This window comes from Tachysurus vachellii, chromosome 22 (genome assembly GCF_030014155.1).
Source record: "Tachysurus vachellii isolate PV-2020 chromosome 22, HZAU_Pvac_v1, whole genome shotgun sequence".
NCBI lineage: Eukaryota > Metazoa > Chordata > Actinopteri > Siluriformes > Bagridae > Tachysurus > Tachysurus vachellii.
In genome coordinates, this window is record NC_083481.1 from 1,952,705 (window position 1) to 1,978,249 (window position 25,545).

Sequence of the window (25,545 nt, forward strand, 5' to 3'; positions counted from 1 at the left end):
CAAATAAACTTGAATTGAACTTAAGATTTGCGCGTGGTTTTAACATGCCGTACGATTCAGCATGCAGGAGTTACTTTATTGTTTAGCTTATTAACAAGACTTCAAATAAATGCATAAGACATCAAAAATCCACACAAATCCATTTATCAGTACACAAAAGCATTTTTCATTTTACAGATATTTAGTAGCAGATATATTTAGAAATAAATATCATTCTTAAAGGTCCACAAAGTACAAAAGAGCTCAGTTTTAAACCTGCTTTCCAAAGCCGTGGCATTTAAAATGTTATCAGTGATTCTTGGCACCGTAGGATGTTTCTGTCTGATTGTTGTGTAGATGATTCTCTCAGAATCGACTCTTTGCGTGTTTTGATGGACGTGGCGAAGAAGAATAAACGTACGTAGTCAAGGTGAGAGATCACCTTAAATGACACTACACATGATTAACACTTAAGGCTCTAGCACACACTTTATTAAATAGCCTAACTTTCCCTGACCGAAGTCAGAACCATTTCGCATACAAAAATCCAAGTACAGGCGAGTGACAAATTAAAGGGAAAAAAAAAACAGACAATTATTTTTATTTTTCTGGCTTGGATTGGTTTCACCTGTCGCCTTACAGAGAATCACTGTATCAATAATTCAGCTTTTTTTATTATTGTTTTTATCATTTATTCTGTGATCTATGAGTCATCTCTATCTTGGTGGGTGTGGTCTCTTCCAGGATGACTCCGCCCACACCCACAGAGATCATAGGTACCGGCGAATGAACGATGTAACTTGTACGCTAGTAACTGAACAGTTGTGAGGGTTTGGGAGGTGTGTGTGTGTGTGTGTGTGTGTGTGTTATCCTATGTTCACATGAGCAAGCGACAAAGCAAAACAAACCAAGTGACGTTTCTGTACTAATTGGTTATGACAGTAAAGCGACAAAAACTATTATATTAGTTTATAATCTAAAACAACTTTCATCGTTTTTGTTTTTTTTGTGTGTCAGACAATCAAAACCTCTTGTTATAAGTGTACAAAGATATTACAAGTAAAAATAAAGTCGATAAGCAGCAGCGATCGGTACCTATCTACGAAGTTAGTAAAGTTAGCCCTGCTAATCATAGTGCGCTATTTAATTTTTGCTTAATTAGAAAGCTCTAGAAGCTGTGTGTGTATATATATATATATATATATATATATATATATATATATATATATATATATATATATATATATATATAAAACGACTACTGTTTCTCATCAGAACCAAAAGAAAACCCTCAGACAGACGACGCTCGCTAGCGACAAAGGTAATGCAAAGAACATGTTCATGGCTCATGTAGACATCCAGAGCCTGAAGGTGTTCTGAAAATTTCTGCTGGTTTTTCTTTTTATTTGTCACTCGTCTGTACGCTGTCCTGTGACTTCCAGCCTAACTAACATTTACATTTTATCTTTATTTAAAAAGAGAACCGAAAATATCTTTAATATATGCAAATTTATCGAATCGCTCATATTATGATTATATTATTGAGTCTTTTTCCTGGACATTTTTATAAACTGATTTGCTCTCTTGGTAGATCTTTTTTTTTTTTTTTTCCTTCTGTGAATAAATACTTAAAATTAGTACAAATATCCAGAAATAATTTTAACTATCATGGAATAGAGGAAAAATATCATAAATAATAAGATTAATAAATATAATAAAAAATATTTCTAAGATTATATCTCTAGACTTTTTTTTTTATTTTTTTTTACAAGTTTATCGTTATTTAAAAGAACTATTTTCTTATGTCATGTATAATAAGAAATATTAGACATTTGAATATACTCAAGATTTTTTTTTCTTATTCAACTAAATCAGCTATTATGTTTGTGACCTTTTTTTAAGCTGAGATTTTTAAAGAACCCGACGCTTTACTTTTTATTGGGTCTGAATCCTCGTAACCCAGCCGTCTCCTCCGAACAGTACAAGCCGTAATGGTCCTGTAGAACTTGGCTAGCAATCAAGCTTCAAAGGCAGAAGTGAATATTCTGTTAATCAGAGTCTCTGTGATGAGAGATAACAGTCAGAAATTAATGGCCCATGGCAACCAAATTTGTGTTTATCTGCTCCTTGCTTATTGACCGGTCCGAGCTTTCGGAGCGTGTTCTCCAGAAGCTGTCCGTGTCCCTGCACCGTTTGATCTTTATTCTGATGCTCTCCAGGTTATTTTTTTCCCTTCTGTCCATCTTGTTTAGTTCTGCTGTCATTACCGGTTAATCAAGGTGAAAGAGAACAGTCTCTGGCCCTGAACACTTCTCTAATGAGGACACCATTCCGGCCGAGTGGCCTTCGTCTGCTACGCTTCAGCCCACCGCACCCCACAACGGATCAATTTAAGAGATGGCGAGGCTTCACTCAACCTTCACTCTGTCCTCCTCACAGCCATTGAACGTCATTCCCCTTCTCATACTCCTCATGCATGAGATGCAGTAAACTAAATGTGCCTGATTTAGCGATGCCGAAAGCAGACGGCTGTGGAATCCGATCCTGATAAAGAGGTCAGCCAAATGTCAATTAAACAGCTTTGTGGTTGACCTGGTGTGCGGGGAAATAGATCACAACCTCTTGTGATCAAAATGTGTGTCTAAAAATATCATATAGATCATTAAGGGAAAATATTCTCATTATACTGACAGAATAACCAAGAAAACTTGTGGTTATCGGATCGTTTTCCTTCCTCTGTGAATACCGATGCTCTAATTTAGATAAGCATTCAAATTTAAAAGTCATGAGCCAATATAAAATATAATAGCAAAGACATGACAAAGCACTTTTTTTAAGTTTTCAGGATTTTCTAGTTTACAAAAGATTTTCCATTCATTTCTTCCTGTAACAGCCACTTTCCCAGCATTCTGCCACAGCTAGTAAGAAAAAAACCTGTTACCTATTATTAATTTCTGTATTGTTAAATTAATTTATTTAATTTAGTTTAATATTCAAACATTATCGGTTATCATAGTAAAATCTAATTTTATAGACGATACACATGCATATTTAAACCTGCTTATTTCCTTATTTTCCTTTAAAATATTTAAAATAATTTTTGTAATGTAATAAATTATGTTTAAGACTTAATAACACTGTTAATAAACACTGCCAGGATCTATGAATATCTATAATAGGTAACGAATGACATCTATTAGTTTTCTTGTCAGTACAAACCGCTAGTTAGTGGCTGGTTACCGCTAGAAACCTAGCCTTAATTTGTCACGGGTACAGACAAGTCGGATTTAATTATCTGAGGTACGATTTACATTTTCATATCCAAAAGTGATTTGTTTACCAGCAGCCAAACATCAAGCATACTACAACAACCACATTTTTATAATAGCATTATGACTAATAATATTTATCACTGTTTCTAATATTAAGTTAGTGATATAGCTAATCGATTTACGCTAGCGAACTAGCTCACATTTGTCAAAGGGAAATACAAGCGTAATAGGATTTTACAATCAAATCTTGACTCGTGATCTTATCCAAAGTTAATTTTTTTCCTCATTAGAAAAACTTCTCTAACAACCACAAGTATGATTTTCACATTAGCGACACATTAGTATTAGCTTAGCATGCATGCTCTGTAGCTAGCATGTTTTCCTCTCATAATATAGAAGAATGTCGATAAATAAGAAGATTTAACCATCTAAAATCTTATTTTGGTGATATAAGCATAAAGTTGGACTACAATATGTTTTTTTTTTTTTTTTAGAAATTATTTCCAACCGATTTGTGAAACGTGATAATTTAAGGCTCATACGTTTAACAGTCTTAAAGTCTTCAGGTAATCGTTTGACCTGATGGAGGTGCTATAGCTCACATTTACAGCTTTAAACCTTAATCTGGAAGCCATGTATTTTTGTCCTGACATAAATATAAGTTTTTATTCCTTTGTCTTATTTATTTTTTTGGCTCCACTGTGACCTTTTTTTAAGGCTGTTAAAAGACAGATGTTAGATTTCCTGGGTTTTAATTCTAACCTAAAAAAAAATAAAAAAAACATGGGCTTCGAAACCTTGAGCTTTCGGCTGGTTGTTGGATCTTGTGAAAGGCTTAATACTTTCTTTCTAAAGCACTCATGCTCACCACATTTAAAGAAGGCAATGCACGTTAAAAATAGACAAACCTGTCAGAATATTAGGAAATATGTCCGCTATTAAAGGTGGCAGCTGTGTATATCATACCTGCCTCTTAATCTGGACTCATTACAGAATGATAACACGTGACAGAGAAATATACAAACGTCTTAACAAGCGTCTTTTTTCCACCCGCCTTCATTGTACTCACTCTCTGCTTACTCACATAACTACTTTTGTAATGACTCACAATTTTTTTAATTTTCATAAATTAATCTCTTTCTATAGACACAAGTTAAGGCACACAATATATACTGTATATATATATATATGTATATATATTGCCGCCTTGGTGGGAATAATGAAGCCTGTATGATCCACTCAGTCTACCACACTCTGCACTTCTCCTGCGGGTTCATCGGAGTTCCTTTCTGGCACTGGAACGCCTCGGAAAAGGCTTCAAAATTCTGCAGGGAGCCCAAAACCCTAATGCAATGAGACATGAATAGAGATGAAATGAACTGCATTATTATTATTTTTACACACACACACAGGCACATTTTATGACATACATGAGTAATGTGTAATGAGACTCCCTGTGTGAAGCTCTTATACCGTATCAACGTAATATAATCGGTAACGACAGCGTTGTGCGATGAGGCCGGTTTACTGCTAACTCCCTGAAGTTTTATTTCTATTATACTACGGCGTTTCAGCAACGATTACCATCAGTAACATTTCCATTTCCATAGTCAGTCATTATCTCAGCAGAATTTCTGGATTTTACTGTAATAAGGCAAAAATAAGGCACAGCTCCACTGTCCTAAAGATGGTGGAAAACATGTGAAATAAATCTGTTCTTACAGACGATTTCACCACATAAACAATTCCATGTTTTTTTTAATCCATTTACAAAGAGTTTCTACTCTATATTTCCTGTAAATAAGTTAATACTACAGGAATGATATAAACGTATCAGAGCAAGCGCATTCGTATAAAAGGGAAGTAATGGTCTAGTGGTTAAGGCGTTAGATTGCTGCTTTGAAGGTTGTGAGTTTCAATCTCTGGGTCACCATACTGACACTCCTGGGCCCCTGAACATGGCCCTTAACTCTCAGTTGCTCAGCTGTATAAGTGAGATAAATGAAAGTCACTCTGGATAAAGGCAGAAATATGATGTTGATGTTCCATTAAATTCATCAACATTATCTGACTAATCATCAACTCTGTGGTAGAATAATTATGTAAAGAACAGACTTTGTCCTGTTTATCTATCTTTACTGTATATGGAGGAACCTACCTGTACTCCAGCGGACTGTGGGGGTCCGTCTTGATGGACTGGATGGCATATTCAGGGCGACAGGCTCCACACCACACCTGAGGAGAGCATTACATTATCACTATGAATTTCCTTCTTCACATTATAGGCATGTCATCATGTTGGCTGTGATGCTCTAGCTTGGATTCTGCCATTTATCCGAGGAAGATTTTCTTGACTTTCGCTCATTCATCTCCATCCCACCATGTTGACACCTGTCACACACCTGGGCAAAGTTGAGGAAGAAGAGCTGCTTATGGTCCATGTCCAAACCAGGAAGACGTGGCTCCTCACCTTCCCTCTCCACCCACTTCATGTACGCCTTATACGCTTGCCGAACTCCTCCATTATCGGCAATGTTCTCCCCCAAAGTGGTGATGCCACTCACCTGGACCAAAGAGAACTTTTCTTAATCTGAACAACAACCCTGTTGTTGTTGTTGTTGTTGTTGTTACTGTATAACATAATGCATTTAAAACAAAATTTGTTTACATTTTGTCCTCCTGCAAGCTTCCAGCTGAATTTGCCGTACTGCTGCACCATGCATTTGGACTGTTCCTCAAACTGCTCTGTGGAGAAGTTGCTCCACCAGTTGTACATGTTTCCGTCTTTGTCAAAGTTGCGACCTGCTCGAGTGAAAAGTGTGTCAAAGCACAAGGTTAGTTATTTGTACATCCAGCAAAAGTCATACAGCTGAATGTTGTTGCTGGACAGAAGAAGACACAATACATGATATTTAAAATCTCTCACTTATTGTATATACTGTACACGACGGCCTATATAAAAGTATTGGCACCCTTCAAGAAAATGATTCCAGGGAAAAAAACAATTATGGTATAGTTAAAATTTTCAACTCAAACAACGGGAGGTCACTTACCTCTCTTTTAACCTATAAATATAAACCATTTTAAAACTGCAAACTTAAAAAATGTAAAATGAGTTTAAAATTTCTCCAACCTTGTTACACAATGGAAAGTGACCCAGAGCTATTTTTGTTTTTCGCAAATGCTACACCACTTATTATAATTATTATGATTACCGACTCTTTTAAAATAAGTGTTTTTTTTATATTTTTATAGTATGTCTAAAATTGAAGTCAGTATTTATCAGACCTTATAAAACCTTGTCTTAATAACATGATAACTGGCATAAAAAAAGAAGAAATGGGGGGGTGTTTTTGTTCCAATACATTTGTAGTTTACTGTCAGTCTGACTGAGATTCATTCATCTTCTATCGCTTATCCGAACTACCTCGGGTCACGGGGAGCCTGTGCCTATCTCAGGCGTCATCGGGCATCAAGGCAGGATACACCCTGGACGGAGTGCCAACCCATCGCAGGGCACACACACACACACTCTCATTCACTCACACACTCACACACTACGGACAATTTTCCAGAGATGCCAATCAACCTACCATGCATGTCTTTGGACCGAGGGAGGAAACCGGAGTACCCGGAGGAAACCCCCGAGGCACGGGGAGAACATGCAAACTCCACACACACAAGGTGGAGGCGGGAATCGAACCCCCAACCCTGGAGGTGTGAGGCGAACGAGCTAACCACTAAGTCACCGTGCCCTGACTGAGATTAATTGATTTAATTAATTTTTTGTCTATAATCAAAAGAAAATGTGAAGGTTTGTGACTCGCCATGATCGTCGAAGCCATGAGTGATTTCGTGTCCTATAACCATTCCAATTCCCCCAAAGTTTAAGGCCTGAAGCTGCTTCTCACTGAAGAAAGGAGGCTGTAAAATTCCAGCAGGAAACACTGAGAGAGAGAGAGAGAGAGAGAGAGAGAGAGAGAGAGAGAGAGATGATAAGATCAGCTGAAAATAAAATATCTGTATGTTTGGACCATATTGCAGAATGCAGAGAAATGCAGTAAAGATTGAACATTTTCTCCATTTCTCCCACAAACCCTCTGCCTCCAGCTGCCTTTCTGTCTCCAGAATAGCAATTTAGCTTGAAGTGTTTCCCAGAATGTCCAGGAACATTAAAATGTGCAATCTAAGAGTAATTATGTGGAAATTACTCCAGCTGAAAATCTGCATAATCACCCGGCTTTTGCAGTCTATGTATTAACCCAGCATGAATAGCAGGCTTGTCGTGCCTTGAGCACATCTCCTTTAGCGACAGCTTTGTGTGCGCTGGAGCTTGAAACTAGCTTTATATTATCTACGAGGGAAAAAAAGCCTTCTGTGCTTTACGGACATTATTTGTAGCGAGCTAAAGAGGCATTCAGACGGAGGACACAGCTAGCGAGCGGTGTGTCCAAAAACAAATCCGTCTTTATCTAGGAGATTGGGGTTTAGTGCTGTAAGGACTTTTCACTGTTAGAGAGTTCAACATCTTTTTAGTATCTGTGCAAAACTTTACTGTTGTTATTATTGTTGTGAACTTACCGATCTGATTTCTGTTGTGAGAGTAAAAAGCGTTGACTTCAGCCGCACCGATGATCCACCTGACAAAATATTCACACTGTGAGGCTACGGATGGACTGAGAAACGGTACAGTACAGTATATCATGAATTTGTGGTGCATTTGGCTGCTTTCACAGAAGATTGAATCCTCTTTGGTCACAAATATTCTCCATCCTACTCAATATGATGTTAAATGTTTTTATATCAGTTCACTAACAAGAATTCTTTTAGACAAGAACGTTTCCAGCTAAAGAACTTGCAACTTGATTGGACGACGGTGGGGACAAAAAATATCCATGTCCCACAAACTGTATGGAAGAGGCATATAGTTTCTCAGCGGTCAGTCACAGTGACAGTAGCCAATCATGTTTGTCTGTGAGCTCATGATGCCTTGCTTTAAATATCTCAGAGGAAACACATTTGCCTTCATCCCCTTTCTCTCTCTCTGCCCGAGAATATCCAAGTGACCAAATAATGGAGAACGTTGGTGGTTAAAAATTATTATTTTTTCTCCTGAAATGTGTTCTAGCATTGCAGATTAAACGCTAGTGCGAAAGCAGCCTTATGCATTAATCTCGGTGTGTTTTGTTGTAACCTACAGTTCCGGATCCACAGGTTCTCGAAGCTTCTTGTGAGTTTTCTGAGCGGCTGCTCGAAGGTTTTCAAGAACATTCTCGAAGTAGTTCTCTTCGCTGAACATCAGCTATAGGCAGGAAGTACATGTACGCGTACAAGAGATTATTTATTTCGATTGTATTTTATTTTAAAGGAGTAACTTCAAAACGAGAGTGTTCAGAGGATGTGCTTACGTGGATGTACTCCTGATCCAGCTTCCCGTTCTCCTCCTCAAGGATATAATCTGGATAGCCAATTTGCTCAGAGATAGACATCGCCTGAAACGTCAAACGTTGTTGTACTATACAGAATTGTCTTCTAGATCTTCTAATCTTCTCTATTAAGTGTTCTTATCTAATTCAAGGACTTTCTATGATTTTTAAAGAGTATTTTTAGAGGAGAATTGCTCACACTTTTTTTTTTTTTTAAACATTTTTAGCTTTCATATAAAAATCATACAAATGTTTGTATCCCCGGAGTGCTAAGTGGGGAAAATGGAAAGTTTTTATTTATTTATTAGAAATTCATTCATTCATTCATCTTCTACCGCTTATCCGAACTACCTCGGGTCACTGGGAGCCTGTGCCTATCTCAGGCGTCATCGGGCATAAAGGCAGGATACACCCTGGACGGAGTGCCAACCCATCGCAGGGCACACACACACACACACTCTCATTCACTCACACAATCATACACTACGGAGAATTTTCCAGAGATGCCAATCAACCTACCATGCATGTCTTTGGACTGGGGGAGGAAACCGGAGTACCCAGAGGAAACCCCCGAGGCACGGGGAGAACATGCAAACTCCACACACACAAGGCGGAGGTGGGAATCGAACCCCCAACCCTGGAGGTGTGAGGCAAACGTGCTAACCACTAAGCCACCATGCCCCTTTATTATAAATTATTATTATTTATTATTATTATTATTATTATTATTATTATTATTATTATTATTATTATTATTATTATTTTATTTATTTATTTATTTATTTATTTATTTATTTTTTAATGATTATGAATATTACAAAACTGAAAATGAGACAAAACTGAAAGAAGACAGCGTATGAAAAATGGAATAAAGAACTGAACAAACACCCAAACCTGGCAGAATTCTCCCGTATTATTACCATCTCACCTTCTCCCTTGCTTTCTCTTTTGACTCGTCGTCCATCCAGTTCAACTCTTCCAGTGTTTCCACATAAGAATCCTGAATCTTTCTGATCAATTGACCGACCTGGAAGAAGAGGAAACCAGATCGATAGCTATGAATAAAGCTCGAATTAAGGATGATAAGGAGTAACGCTCGAAGAAGTGTGTAATGAAATGTTCATCACCAGCAGCCTCCAGCAGGTTTAAAGCAAATCAACACAAGTTTTACAGAATTTAGTGCATTAGGTTTAGTTTAAGGTAGAAAGTTTTGGACAAAATTTTACAAGGTAAAATGAAGAAACCAGCAATAACACCATAGCCATGAAGCACGGTGGTGGCAGCATCACACTATAGTGCTGCATCTCTACAGCTGGGACTGGAGCTTTACTACTATTACTACTAGTTAGTTGGTTTTTTCAACTAAAACATATGGATTTGTTTTGTTTTGCTTGAATTTTGCTGGTTACTGTACTACAGTAAAGGTGGAAAAATGTTCACAGGGGTGTGTAGACTGTTTTTGTCCTCACCATGCGCTTGCTTTCTCCAGCAAACGTCTCGCGTATGTACAGAGCCCCGACCGCGTTCTCCATGGTGTTCTGGACGTAACGCACACATTCCCTCCAGCGAGCCTCCTCCACCGTGGTGCCATGTAAAGTCTGAACATTATATGAGCATCAGCAAAGTGCAGTGTAAAATATACAGCGTGATCAGAGCGCTGCGTCGGTGGAGAGATCTCTCACCTTTCTGTAGTGAGCTCGGACGTCTTTCATGCGTCTACTCAAGCTGCTGACTTGCTCCATGATTAGCATCCAGACCAGATAATTCTGCACAGTCCTGCATCAGTTTTATAATAAAACACAGATAGTTGATGAACAGATACGAGACAGATGAGTCTAATAAACACACAACAGAACTAGAGATAAATAATAACTGAGTAGATTAGTGAGATTTATCGTTCACTGTCCATTTCATTTCAGCTGTTTTTATTAAAAATCACTTTGGATTATATTAATTCTTTAAAAATTATTCAAGTGTTTTTTTATTATTATTTGGTATTATTAATACTTTGTTTTATTTTTTCATTGTTTATGTCCAGCCTTTCTTCTTCTTCTTCTTCTTCTTCTTCTTATTATTATTATTATTATTATTATTATTATTATTATTATTATCCTTATTATTATTATTATTATTATTATTATTATTATTATTATTATTATTATTATTATTATCATTATCATCATCCTTATTATTATTATTATTATCATTATTATTGTTATTATTGTTATTGTTATTATTATTATTATTATTATTATCATTATTATTATTATTATTATTATTATTATTATTATTATTATTATTAGTAGTAGTAGTAGTAGTAGTAGTATATTACTGTAGCGTAATATAAAATGTACATATTAGGACACTACGGTCTCATGATGATATAGCATCAGTTACAGAAGTATTAGCCCCCTTGAGGCCGTGCAATTTTAAATAGCTATTTTTCCTTTTTATTTTTCCCATCTTTAGTACTCCAGAATTCTACCCAGCGCACAGACATAGTTTATCAGAGCCGGAGGTCTGACCTGCGGTTGTGTCTAGACAGCACGCTGTCCAGCTTCTCGAGGTAAGGTGAGCAGTAGACCACGACCGGCTCGTCAGGCTGCACTGTGATGCTAACGCTCGCCACGATTCCCTGGATGTAGTGGGTCCAGTTAAAACCCTGAAAGAATGCGAGACAGACTCGGTGTTACAACTCTGTCACCTCCTTCACTCAGCAGGTTTAACTCAGAGAGTCGGAAACTCACGCCAAGCTTGAAGGTCTCCTGCACGTCCCTCAGAGTCATTTTGTTGTAGAGCACAGTGATGTCGTTGCGTTCCTCAGCCGGAGACGACGCCTGTGGGAACGAGAACGTTTTACTGCCTTTCCTCTGAGAGGTCGTCTTTAATATTATTTCTTTAGAACACGATCCTGATTTCTGGATTTTGATTGGTCAGAAGGTCTGATTTATTTTCTGTAGCTAACAATAATTCAGCTAAAACTCAGATGTAGTAACTGCGTAGTTACTGCGTAAAGAGACTTTGATTAAAGCTGATGTCGAGAGAATATAATCGCTGATGTGGTGACGTCTCCCTTATGGTAGGTGTTTAGCTAACATTTATGGAAGGAGTCTCCAGAGTTAGGGCTTTGTAGCAGTTTTCCCATACAGTATCTTCAAGACAGCTTAGTTTACAAGCCGACGTTGCATTTGACTTGAGCAACACTGGAGTAATACTGTACCGATTTATTCACGGACGTTTGACAAAAAAAAAAGATTCAATTCAGAATCCCTTTGGAATCACTTTCAGAATAGCTTCAGTGTTGTCTTCAGTTTGATATCATCACATAGCCGATGCAGATCTGACTCACATTAGCGATGTCTCGCTCCAGCTCCATCACTTGCATCATTTCCTCCCACACATGCTCATCGTCCTGCGTGAGGTTCCTGTCCTCCCGTACTATTTTCGCCATGGAAACCATGAACTGCAGGTAGGCCTCACGCACCTACCCAAACAAACAATGCTGCTCAGCACTGTAATTATCACGTGGGCGGCAGGACGACATGAAGATTACTGAGAAAGACACGGTGCATGGTTTACCTTTTTGTAGTTTCCATCGTTGAGGTAATAATCTCTTGAGGGCATTCCAAGAGACGGCTGGTCAATCTGTGGAAACGGGGCGGATATATTTCATTTTTATATCGTAACGGTTATTGAATAATGGCTTTAAGAGGTTATAAAGCTGCACAGGAATAAAGCAGTTCAGGAGATCGTTCTGTTTACGTGAATGATGTGGCGGCTCGAGTCTCGATCGTCAGGCCAAACAGACATTTCCAGCAAAACCTTCTTGTTGTAATGAGAGTTTAGGGACGCCAGCATGTGCTCCAGACTCCACGACTCCTCTGTGAGCACAAAAGGAACAAATAAAACACCAGCATTTTTATACACCTGCCTTCTTTTTCTAATATGTAACCTGCTGATCATGTACAATGTAAATCGATTCTTTTTACAGTTAGAAAAGTCACACATTATTGATGAATATTCTCATCAATTCTTGTTTTAATAATCATATTAATAATGTTATTTTTCACACATTCACATTTCATATTGTTTTTAAACATGAGACTTATTTATCATTTTTTTTCTTGGTTTCTTAATAATTAATTTATTGTTTACATCATTTATTGGCTTGTGAACTTTTCGCACATAGGAAATATTTATTCTTATTATAATAATAATTATAATATTTATTTTGTGACATATTATTCACGTGATCTCCCACGTTTCACAAGTAAGAAAACGTGACAAAATGACACGTGAAATGTAATTTTTCCATCTGCGATGCTGTACTGGAATTTTCACTACACACAATAACTGTGTTTTATTTATAAAATTCTATTTAAACATCACATAAAATGGCCAGATCTAGCAAGAGAGGAATCTGACCTGTCCTGAACCCATCTCTGGTGGAGCTTTAACCTTCTCAGTCGATCTGCTCCTTATCAACACTTTGAGACTCCAGCCTGGATACTATTGTTTTTATCTCATTTAGCTAAAACAGAGACACTGCCGTGTCCTATTGTGTAGACTCAGAAGCGGACACGGTATCTTTGGTACCTGCTGTGTTGTTCCAGTCCTCAGAGGCTACAGGCCAGTCACCAACACTGTCGATGAGCTTAAGGAGGGGCTGCGATTTGCGCTGCTCGATCACACCTGCAGGGGGCATCGGTATGATCAAGTTACACTTCAGGAATAAACTTTTCAGAGAAAACTGAGTGCAGTAATTGTGTCCTCTTAAAAGGTTGTATTGGACAACCAGAAAATCTTTATAGAGCAGGTTTTTGGAGCACCTGCACCTTGATCTTTAATTTTCAATCTTTGTCCTTCCTGAAATTCAGCCTCACCCGGTGTGTTGTTGCTTTTGATCATTATTCTTCGATTTTCTCCAGATCTTTCCCTTTTCCTGTAATTTAGCTCCATTTGACGTGTTGTTGCTCTGCTTTTTTTCTCCTCTGGTGACTAGACAATTTCCGCCTTTGCCCAGGGGATTTCATCGTGTGTTTTATTTGCTTTTTTTGTTGTTTTGTTTTGTTTTGAAAATTTTTTTCTTCCTGGATAGTTTTCTTGCATGTTTATGCTGATTGGTGAAACAACATTATCTTTTTCAATGACTTAATCTTAAAAAAAGCTAAAAAAAAGTTTAATCTTATAAAATGTAGTTTCTCTACAAAAATAAACAATGTGTGAGTGTGAGAAAGGATTGTCTATAAACTAGAAGCTAATTCCTGAATTCAAGCTGTGAAATTAGCTTATCTTGTGTTAGACATTTAACTAACATTAACGGTAAAATATATTTATGATCATGGCTTTAAAAATCCACTCTCACTCATGCTTTAATCCTATTATAATCATGCTAGCTAGTGGGATATTTTTATTTATTTCATTATTTAAACAAGTACTCAGATCAATCCTGCCAGGTTTGCTTGTATTACTTAGCTGTCTAGCTTTATCTGTAAATATTATAAATATGTATTAATATTAAATTATGATTTATTCATATTTATGAATTTTAATACTCTTAGTAATGAGGTTAATTAATGTGATCTAGTGAGCTAGTTGTAGCAGTGAAGATTATAAACATGTACTATCAGAAATCCTGTGAGTATTTATGTTAGCTTGATGGCTAGCTTTGCCAGTGACGTTTGTACACGATAATTAATATGACCTAATCTTCCTGTGAGAAATCCTGTCAGGTTAGCAATAGCCGGTTATGTTTAACCGTAAATATTTTAAAAACGTGTTATGGTTTGAAAGACACTGATAGGCTAGCTGACATTAGCGCTGGTTATCTAACATTCATTTCAGAAATTCGGTGGGAATTCATGTTATTTAGACGGTTAATTATTCCAGTAAAATTGTGAACATTCATCAATTGACCTGAATCCTTTTTAGAAGTCGTGTCATGTTAGTATTAACATTAAAGTTCTTAAAATAATCCTAAATATCCTGTCAGATTTGCTTATTTTAGGTAGCCGGCTAGCTTTAGCGGTAAAGATTGTATTTAATGAAGTGGCTTTAAATCACATCAGAAATCCTGTCAGTTTATGTTAGCTAGCTGACTATAATACAACGTCGTGCATAAGTATTTAATCAATTTAACTTGTTTTGTGTTACAACCTGAAAACCAAAGTGAACGAGGAGTATTTGGGATTATATCACAAACCCTGAGTGAAATTTTCAAGCTCCTTGTTTTTTTTGGGAGTTCTCTAAAAAAAATTGTTACAAGGGGATGCATATGCAATAAGTACTGTTTACTTGTTTTAAAAAAAAAAGTAAAACATTAATTTTTATCCACACTTTTTATTTTGTGTAGATTTATGACATCCCAATGGAGTAATTTATACTTCCAGGTTGTACAGTAAATCTACAAAGGGATGTGAAAAAGTTCAAAGGGATGAATATATTAATAATAATTGTGCAAGCCTCTGGGATGAAGGTCCTACAGGATAAAGGGAAACAGCACTCACTCTCATTCATACACGATCTGTAGAGCACTTTGGCTTTCATGAAGGCTTCCCGGTCACGTTCGTTTTGTGTCTCCAGAACTCCTGAAGCCAAAAATAACCCAAGACACGGGAACATTAAATCAGATTAAGTTTTCATTTGGAGTAATTGGAAGTCAGGACATCTCTTTGAACATGATTCTGAATTCAAAGGTGACACTGACCCTTGAGCACGATTTCCAGCTCGTCCCTCAAGATGTTAAAGACGCTGTGGAGCGAGCTGGTCTCAGGGATCACGTGCCTGTCCAGCCAGCCTCCGCATGCGTACTGGTAAAAGTTCTGGCACGGGTCCACGCTCTGGTCCATGTTCTGCAGTAACCTTGCCGCTGGGAGAACAGCAGAGCAGTGAAGGATTTGTCTTTCACATTACACCATTTTCACTTATTTATTATTTGTTATTTATTTCACCTGCAGTGACACAGTCCGGGGTTGTGCACATGGTGGCATCTGAGTTCCTGCGATACTCCAGACCTTAAAACAACATCGTTACTTAAACGTCATAGCTAGCCATATGTAGTGTGATATAAAATCTTCAAACAGCTGGACAATGAAACCGTTAGCATTGGTCCAAGCATTATCGATTGTGACTTTTAATTAAATCTGCCGTTGTCTAAATAAAAGAAAATCTCCAAGTAAAAAAAATAAAAGAAAAAGAAAATCTCCAAGTGCTTGCTAGCTAACTCATAAACCCTAGTTGCCGTTAGCTAGCTTATGCTAATGTGACCACTGTTAATATACAGTACCTTTTGATGCACCATTTCTAAACGAATAATCTGTAAAAACAAACAAACATAAACATAAATATACGCATTTTAAAAAATGTTTAAATCTCATTACGTTTTTAGGGGGGTTGTACAGATTTATTGGAATCAATTAGTTAATTAGCAGCTTAATTGTTAGCGCTCCTTAGCACTTACTGTATCTTTTTTCTCTTTAAAGATTTGTTGCATGTTATCGAGTGACTTTGTACATTAGTATAGCCTGTAAAACATGCTAACGTTTGTGTCTCACCTCTGAGTGTTGAAGCGTAAAGCACAACCAGTCCAGCCAATGCACAGCTCATCAGCAGTAAGATAACGGACAGTCCGATCTCCACTACGGTCCAGCGATGCTTCATTGGCTTGGTTGTTTTCTCCATTATATCCATTTGACTCTCGGATTTTCCCATTCTGTGAATTCTGAGAACCACAATTTGAATATTTGTAATAAAAGTCTTGTAACTTAATGTTGTTGTGTATTGTTTTTACTTCTGCCTGTCTTTACACTGTCCAAATAAAATGTAATCATTCGCTGTATTTAAATAAAAAACATAAAACATCAAACTGACAGACGTCGCAATGTGAAAATAAATATGTCATTTAAAACAGTTAAAGTGTAGCAGAGATTAGTTAGAACGTAAAAAGTAAAACTGTAAAAACTGTTCATAAATCTGGGTTATTTTATTGGAGAGATCAGATTTGATTGGATACAGGAGTGTTCTATGCTGTCTGTCTGATGTCAAGGTTGTAGAGACAGGTTGCTGGTTTTGCTGAGACAGTGTGTTGTGTACTCAGCCTACACTGAGGTAAGTTCAAGTCATTTCTTTAGTACTTAAGTGTTATTTGGGACAAAGCCTGTCTGATCTACATGACACCAGTCTGATCTACATGAAGCCAGTCTGATGTACAACAAACCAGTCTGCTCTACATGAAGCCTGTCTGATCTACATGAAGCAAGTCTGATCTACCCAAAGCCAGTCTGATCCACATGAAGTCTTGACTTGACTTGACTTGACTTGAAGTCTGTCAGATGTACACAAAACCAGTCTGATCTACACAAAACCAGTCTGATCTACACAAAGCCAGTCTGATCTACATGAAGCCAGTCTGATGTACAACAAACCAGTCTGCTCTACATGAAGCCTGTCTGATCTACATGAAGCAAGTCTGATCTACCCAAAGCCAGTCTGATCCACATGAAGTCTTGACTTGACTTGACTTGACTTGAAGTCTGTCAGATGTACACAAAACCAGTCTGATCTACACAAAGCCAGTCTGATCTACACGAAGCCAGTCTGATCTACATGAAGCCAGTCTGATCTACATGAAGCCAGTCTGATCTACCAAAAGCCAGTCTGATCTACATAAGGCCAGTCTGATCTAAATAAAGCTAGTCTGATCTACCCAAAGCCAGTCTGATCCACATGAAGTCTTGACTTGACTTGACTTGACTTGAAGTCTGTCAGATGTACACAAAACCAGTCTGATCTACACAAAGCCAGTCTGATCTACATGAAGCCAGTCTGATCTACCAAAAGCCAGTCTGATCTAAATAAAGCCAGTCTGATCTACATGAAGCCAGTCTGATCTACCAAAAGCCAGTCTGATCTACATAAGGCCAGTCTGATCTAAATAAAGCTAGTCTGATCTACCCAAAGCCAGTCTGATCCACATGAAGTCTTGACTTGACTTGACTTGACTTGAAGTCTGTCAGATGTACACAAAACCAGTCTGATCTACACAAAGCCAGTCTGATCTACATGAAGCCAGTCTGATCTACCAAAAGCCAGTCTGATCTAAATAAAGCCAGTCTGATCTACCCAAAGCCAGTCTGATCCACATGAAGTCTTGATTTGACTTGACTTGACTTGAAGTCTATCAGATGTACACAAAACCAGTCTGATCTACACAAAGCCAGTCTGATCTACATGAAGCCAGTCTGATCTACCAAAAGCCAGTCTGATCTAAATAAAGCTAGTCTGATCTACCCAAAGCCAGTCTAATCCACATTAAGTCTTGACTTGACTTGACTTGACTTGAAGTCTGTCAGATGTACACAAAACCATTCTGATCTACACAAAGCCAGTCTGATCTACATGAAGCCAGTCTGATCTACATGAAGCCAGTCTGATCTACATGAAGCCAGTCTGATCTACCCAAAACCAGTCTGATCCACATGAAGCCAGTCTGATTTACCAAAAGCCAGTCTGATCCACATGAAGTCTTGACTTGACTTGAAGTCTGTCAGATGTACACAAAGCCAGTCTGATCTACATGAAGCCAGTCTGATCTACATGAAGCTAGTCTGATCTACCAAAAGCCAGTCTGATCTAAATAAAGCCAGTCTGATCTACCCAAAGCCAGTCTGATCCACATGAAGTCTTGATTTGACTTGACTTGACTTGAAGTCTATCAGATGTACACAAAACCAGTCTGATCTACACAAAGCCAGTCTGATATATATGAAGCCAGTCTGATCTACCAAAAGCCAGTCTGATCTAAATAAAGCTAGTCTGATCTACCCAAAGCCAGTCTAATCCACATTAAGTCTTGACTTGACTTGACTTGACTTGAAGTCTGTCAGATGTACACAAAACCATTCTGATCTACACAAAGCCAGTCTGATCTACATGAAGCCAGTCTGATCTACATGAAGCCAGTCTGATCTACATGAAGCCAGTCTGATCTACCCAAAACCAGTCTGATCCACATGAAGCCAGTCTGATTTACCAAAAGCCAGTCTGATCCACATGAAGTCTTGACTTGACTTGAAGTCTGTCAGATGTACACAAAGCCAGTCTGATCTACATGAAGCCAGTCTGATCTACATGAAGCTAGTCTGATCTACCAAAAGCCAGTCTGATCTAAATAAAGCCAGTCTGATCTACCCAAAGCCAGTCTGATCCACATGAAGTCTTGACTTGACTTGACTTGAAGTCTGTCAGATGTACACAAAACCAGTCTGATCTACACAAAGCCAGTCTGATCTACATGAAGCCAGTCCGATCTACATGAAGCCAGTCTGATCTACCAAAAACCAGTCTAACCTACATAAAGCCAGTCTGATCTACACAAAGCCAGTCCGATCCACATGAAGCCAGACAAAAACCAGTCTTATATACATGAAACCAGCCTGATATAAATGAAGCCAGTCCGATCCATATGAAACCAGACAAAGCCAGTCTAATCTACATGAAAGCAGCTTGATCTGCATGAAGCCAGTCTGATCTAATTTTAGATGATCTAATTTCTGTAGATTTCTGCTCTATGGAAGTGAAACGACTGTCTCTTTTTTACACCTGTCCATAAACCAGCTCCTGTTGGTGTGATTGTGAACACATTCTGGTGTGTGGCAGTGATACAGGAGTCACAGCTACTATCAGTCATCTACATCATCGTTAAGGAGAAATATTTTTCCTTCTTTTGGGTTTTTTAAAGCTAAAATATAAAACGCTGGTCATTTACAGTCGATTGGCATTTTATCAACATGGGCATGAGTATAAACAACAAAAAAATTGATCCAAAATTGAATCATTGAATCATTCTCTCACTCATTCATTTTCTACCACTTATCCGGTCACGGGGAGCCTGTGCCTATCTCAGGTGTCATCGGGCATCAAGGCAGGATACACCCTGGACGGAGTGCCAACCCATCACAGGGCACACACACACACACACACACACACACTCTCATTCACTTACACAATCACACACTACAGACAATTTTCCAGAGATGCCAATCAACCTACCATGCGTGTCTTTGGACCGGGGGAGGAAACCGGAGTACCCGGAGGAAACCCCCGAGGCACGGGGAGAACATGCAAACTCCACACACACAAGGCGGAGGTGGGAATCGAACCCCCAACCCTGGAGGTGTGAGGCGAACGTGCTAACCACTAAGTCACCGTGCCCCCGAATCATTTACTCAATGATTCAATTTTGTACAAAAAAAAATCCCTCGAGATTCACTAAAGTTTCTTGACAAAATGGTGACTAAAGAGCGAAAAAGCGCATCCATCTTCATGTGCTCTAAACTCTTCGCTACTGCAGCTCAGCCATCTCCATGTGTCGGTTACCGTAGACACTCACTAACTCTTCCTCCTTGAATACGACGCTGTTTCTTTTGTCCCAGAACGGAACGTCTAGTCTTATTTGTCTTTAATCCTAATGACTCAAGATTTAATGGAAATCAATTGACGACGTGATCCGTGTAGAAAACCGTTATACGGTTAGAAGCCGATCGTAGATCGTCGTGTGAACTGACATCGACACTTTTGAGATTTATTTACTTCTGATGTTTTTACTGGTGTGTGTGATGGAGGAGGAAGCAGCTTTTCTGTTTAATGCTAAATAGCTGAGGACGCGGCGTGCTGAAGACTCGCTGGTGTCGGCTGATAAATCAGGCGCTGTGTGCCTTCAGCTCTCGTTAACCCATGCTGATGAATACTCATGGACACGCTTATGCCAGCAGTGTGATGGATGGATGGATGGAAGTGTGTGTGTGTGTGTGTGTGTGTGTGTGTGTGTGTGTGTGTGTGTGTGTGTGTGTGTGTGTGTGTGGACACTGCTAGAATATGCCAACAGCAGCCAGCTGATAAACACAGTGCTGACTTGATCCCATGCCAGAATGTGACATCTAGCAATTTGTCTGATATGTGTGTGTGCGTGTGTGTGTGTGTGTGTGTGTGTGTGTGTGTTTCCTACTGACTCAAATTTAAAGGATGAGTGAGGATTGCTTCATTTTATCAAGAAAGTTACATAACTCTCCACGTCAATCTGAACAGAATATATAGTGCCATGTGCTCTGTATAGGTCTGATCCTGATAGATGACGAGTTCTGTGGGTTCTGTAGGAGAAAACATGACTGTGTACGAATTCTGCAGGTTCTGTAGGAGAAAACATGACTGTGTACGAATTCTGCAGGTTCTGTAGGAGAAAAGCTGCTTGACATTCATTTGAAAATGTCTTAAACTGTGTTGCATGTAGACTGAAAAACCTACAGCTGGATTTGAAGGTCAAATACATTTGTGGAAAATATTTAAGTGAAAATGAACTTAAGGTTTAAAAATATTAGCAGGACCTCGTTCCATCGACGACAGGACACGTAAACGTACACGACAGACATTCATATCCGAAATGAGCGTTCAAAAACGACAGAAGGGCAAACGTGCATTTTGTGTTGTTTCATCTGTTCATTATGTAATCGTTTTATAGAAAATATTAATGAAATGTTTCTTATATGAGAGAGAAAGAGAGAGAGAGAGAGAGAGAGAGAGAGAGAGAGAATCCTCTCCTGAGTATGAGTAACAGGTTATTCTGTTTGAGCACCACGATGCCCTTCGGCATGACGACAAATCACATCTACTTCAGTCCAAGAAAAAAAAATGTTCGCAAACTAAAATCAGAAGATTTCTTACCTCAGTTTTTTTTGTTTTTTGGGCCGACCCTCTCTGGATGCCTTTCAATTTCTCCAACACCCCTTCTAGGTTTTCACCCAGAGCTGGTGTGTGGAGAAATGAAGCAGCATGCAGACGGCTGGATGCCAGTGGGACTGTGTGTTCCTCTGAGGGAGGGAGCATAAAGTGAGAGAAAGATAGAGTGATGGAGAGAGAGAGAGAGAGAGGGAGAGGGAGGGAGAGGGAGGGATGCTGGTTGAGCTCCAGTGTGATAACAAGTTATGAGAGCCTCCCCTCAGCATGTATTAAGTGTAATATGTACAAAGCACTAAAATGCCACAAATGGAGTGAAGTCTTTTTCACGTTACAGTAAAGCTCGGCTCGTTAAATCCGAGCGCGAGAATCCAGCGCGCTTCACTGACGACTTTATTCACCTCTCGGCGAATGTGCGGCTTTGGGTTAATCCGTGTCGGCCTCATAAACCCGGCCAGGTGGGGCCACGATTGGCGGGAAGTTCTGCCTCGACTCGGTGGGGGTGGAAACCTCGCTCGCACCGGAGTCAGATTGAAGTGGCATGTTGCCCAGGCTCATTCCCGCTCCGATTAACCACTGTAATTAACGGATATTAGACGGCGCAGGCGCCGGTGGTGCGAGGCCGGGCCAGGTGATTGGAAGTGATGCAGAACCGCCGTTTCACAGCCCAGCTGTCCACATCACTTAGTCCATCATAACACACTCACACACACACACACACACACAGTGAAGCGGATAAGTGCTACGGACCAAAATAGAAAGAGAACAATAGGGTACGTGGGTCAACAACGGCTAATCATGCAAGTCCATTAAAAAACCATTATAGCAGACTAATGAGTATAAAAGCTCCAGCATGTACCGTATTATTATTATTACTGAAGTGTGTGTGTGAGTTCAAACACAATCCGCAGCACAGACATTCAGTTTTACAGAATAAAATGCTTTTTGGAGACAGCAATGACCTCTGCAGGAACGTCACATGACCCATCGCCGACATTTAGTCACTGTGGAAATCACAGGCTAGAAACCTACAGAATAATAATGGGTTATTATGTGTTATAACACACTTCTGTCCAACTGGTCAAAAGGTTCTGATGAGTTTTCTACACCAGCAGCTCTGACAGCGGCTCAGCTGTACATCGCAGGTTTATATCGACGCGCTCGGTCTGAAACCTTATCGTTTCCGTAGCAACAGCTCGTTCACAGGGACGTGGACGATAAAACACACGTAACTAACGATACGGTGACGATTTTCTGTGAGGAGAAACGTGTTTGTTTTATTTTAAGGAAGGAGTCTCCAGTTTCAGCACTGTGTAATAGTCAGATCTATCTAGACAGAGATAGAGAGACAGACTTTCACACGTTTTACGGACGTTCCAGGACATTTAACCGTTTAACTATAAACGGATAAAAATTACTTTGTTTTTACGTAGTTACAAATTGCTGTGATGTAAGAGGAATAAGACTGAAAGTAAGACATCTGATTATTTTCCTCTAACAGCAGATAAAAGAAAGGCAGAGTTGAAAGAAGAACGTGTTTAATTTCATTCCCATGAGCACGAGGAAGACAGTAAATGCTTCGAGATTTATTGCCTGATGTTTGACCTGATGGATTTTCTCTGCGCAGACTCGAGTATATACTTTAGTGCCTCAGTGAAAACAAGCTTTAAAAGCTTTTTTAAATTAGCCTATTAAACTAGAACGTATTTGTTAAAGGGCAAGTTTGTGCCGTTTTGCTAAAAGCCCATATTATGATTGTTACAGAAGATTAAATGTTCTGAGAAGAGCCGCTAGTCTGAGAGCCCTTTATAAATGACTTTATTATTAATTATTCTCTAGGGTTGTTGTTGTTTTGCCTCTGTGTGTTTTCTCTGACAGATCATCTCCCCAGGATGACTTTGGGGAGAAAGATTGGCTTCTGTTTATTCAAGAGCTGTATCATCAGCAGCAGCATCATCATCATCATCATCATCATCTTCATCATCAGCATCATCATCAGCAGCAGCAGCATCATCATCATCATCATCTTCATCATCAGCATCATCAGCATCAACAGCAGCAGTGTCATCAACAGCAGCAGCATCATCTTCATCAGCAGCAGCAGCGTCATCATCATCATCTTCATCAGCAGCAGCAGCAGTGGCATCATCATCAACAGCAGCAGCAGCAGCAGCATCATCAGCAGCAGCAGCATCATTATCATCATCATCATCATCATCATCTTCATCAGCAGCAGCAGCGTCATCATCATCATCTTCATCAGCAGCAATATCATCAGCAGCTACAGCAGCATCATCATCAGCAGCAGCAGCATCATCTTCATCATCATCAGCAGCAGCAGCATCATCATCATTATCATCATCATCAGCAGCAGCAGTGGCATCATCATCATCATCATCTTCATCAGCAGAAATATTATCATTAGCTACAGCAGCATCATCAGCAGCAGCATCATTTTCATCATCAGCATTATCATCATTATCATCATCATCATCATCATCTTCATCAGCAGCAGCAATATCATCATCAGCTACAACAGCAGCAGCAGCAGCATCATCATTATCATCATCATTAGTCTCATCATCATCATTATTATCAGCGTCATCATCATCATCAGTGTCATCATCAGCATCATCCTCATCAGTGTTATCATCATTGTCATCATCATCATCAGTTTTATATTATATTCAGTTAAAGCAGCAGTCAGTCAACAAACATCAATAAACTTCATGAAAAAAAAAAGCTTGACTGAAGGAGACGTGCTGGTAGCTGTTACTTTATTTTAACGTCAAATTAAACAAATTTATAGCAATAGTAAATGAGAAGGCAAGGCTGTGCTCTCTGGTCTATATTGGCTAAGAACCCGAGTGTCAGTAACTGATATCATTTCTAATGGTGTGATGAAGCCGAGACACTGTTACTGTTAATAAAGATGATTATATTCCGTTTACAGCTCGGTGTATAGCAATTAGCTGTAAGAGTCCATGAAAGAACGTCATTATTTTTATCCATTTGTAGTTACAGCGAATGATAAGGAACATCTGTGAGATGAGTTAATCTTCTTACTATTACATGTACATCCTCTCTCTCTCTCTCTAAAAGAACAAAAAAAGCAAACAATAAAAAGTTACAGCTTTTCCGTCTAAAACTGGAGACTCCTTTCACAAATGTTAAATAAACGTCTCCTTACCGAAAACTTCCCAAGTTACGCACGCTTTTATTCTGCTGACGTGGAGCTTCCGCGTACGACTCCCTGCGAAAGAGCTGTTGCTATGGAGACGATAACGTGTTAAAAACTACAAACGAAATTGCCCTTGCCGTCGGTTCTTTCAGTCCACACGAGACACCTCATGAGCCCACGACAGAATCGTTAGGTCCAAAAAAGGTGCTACTCTACTGTACCCTGCTCAGGGAGATACTCTTATGTAATCACAAGTCATAAAAAAAACTCAGAAAGGTCAGCGTTTAAATAGAGAGGATGTTTTCCGTATCTCTCATGTGTTATTATCCCCAAGAGACGTGCCGCTATTGTGCTTCCAGCTAACGCTGGAGTTGTAATACACAAAAACCTACTATTACTGTTTTTGTTACCAAGGCGATACGGAGTCTTGGCTGTAAGTTCTCTGGACCGGGAGTTTGACCTCTTTTCACTAAACAGCTACTGAGAAGACAGAAGAGCTTTTCCTCAGCCCCGGTACAGAGGAAGGTGATCAGCTTTACCGAAACAAGACACAGGTTAATAAACACATCAGCTTAGTAAACACTCAACACATCACACTGTCTCACAAAATGTGCGTGGATTTTCACTGACACACAGCTTTTTCTTTTCATTTTCGATTTTTTTCCCCCCCACGATTCATATTATTTACACCTGTGACTTTGTACACGTTTATTTACTTGTGATTTTTTTTTCCCATGTTGTGTTCAAGTCACCGATGTTCCGCACAAACATATGATTTTAATGTCGAATGGATCAGAAAAATCAGCAGCGAGGTAAATGTGAAGGTAAATCTCTCGACTCTGTAGGCCTGCTCATCCACTGTGCGTCCCCATTTCTGCGTGTCCGGATAATCTTCCTTATCTTAATAGCTTCTCAACACTATCAGCTACCAAGCAGGGAGCAATCGACCCTAAGTGTC

At 39.0% G+C, this 25,545-nt stretch overlaps 1 protein-coding gene across 1 annotated transcript; it reads right to left on the reverse strand.

Annotated features, from left to right (window-relative positions):
* Nucleotides 1–1,828: 1,828 nt before the first annotated feature.
* On the reverse strand, nt 1,829–21,725 carry mmel1 (membrane metallo-endopeptidase-like 1). The gene is made up of 23 exons (XM_060858046.1): nt 21,395–21,725; nt 16,231–16,397; nt 15,963–15,992; nt 15,628–15,690; nt 15,384–15,545; nt 15,184–15,264; nt 13,274–13,369; nt 12,440–12,558; nt 12,257–12,322; nt 12,027–12,161; nt 11,425–11,514; nt 11,203–11,339; nt 10,360–10,453; nt 10,147–10,275; nt 9,606–9,704; nt 8,660–8,743; nt 8,450–8,553; nt 7,833–7,891; nt 7,079–7,198; nt 5,920–6,053; nt 5,654–5,815; nt 5,410–5,486; nt 1,829–4,595 (listed from the first exon to the last, which is right to left on the reverse strand). Exons 2-23 carry the CDS (start codon nt 16,385–16,387, stop codon nt 4,496–4,498), a joined length of 2,298 nt encoding a protein of 765 aa, XP_060714029.1. The 5' UTR covers nt 16,388–16,397; nt 21,395–21,725; the 3' UTR covers nt 1,829–4,495.
* Between the last annotated feature and the right edge of the window lie 3,820 nt (nt 21,726–25,545).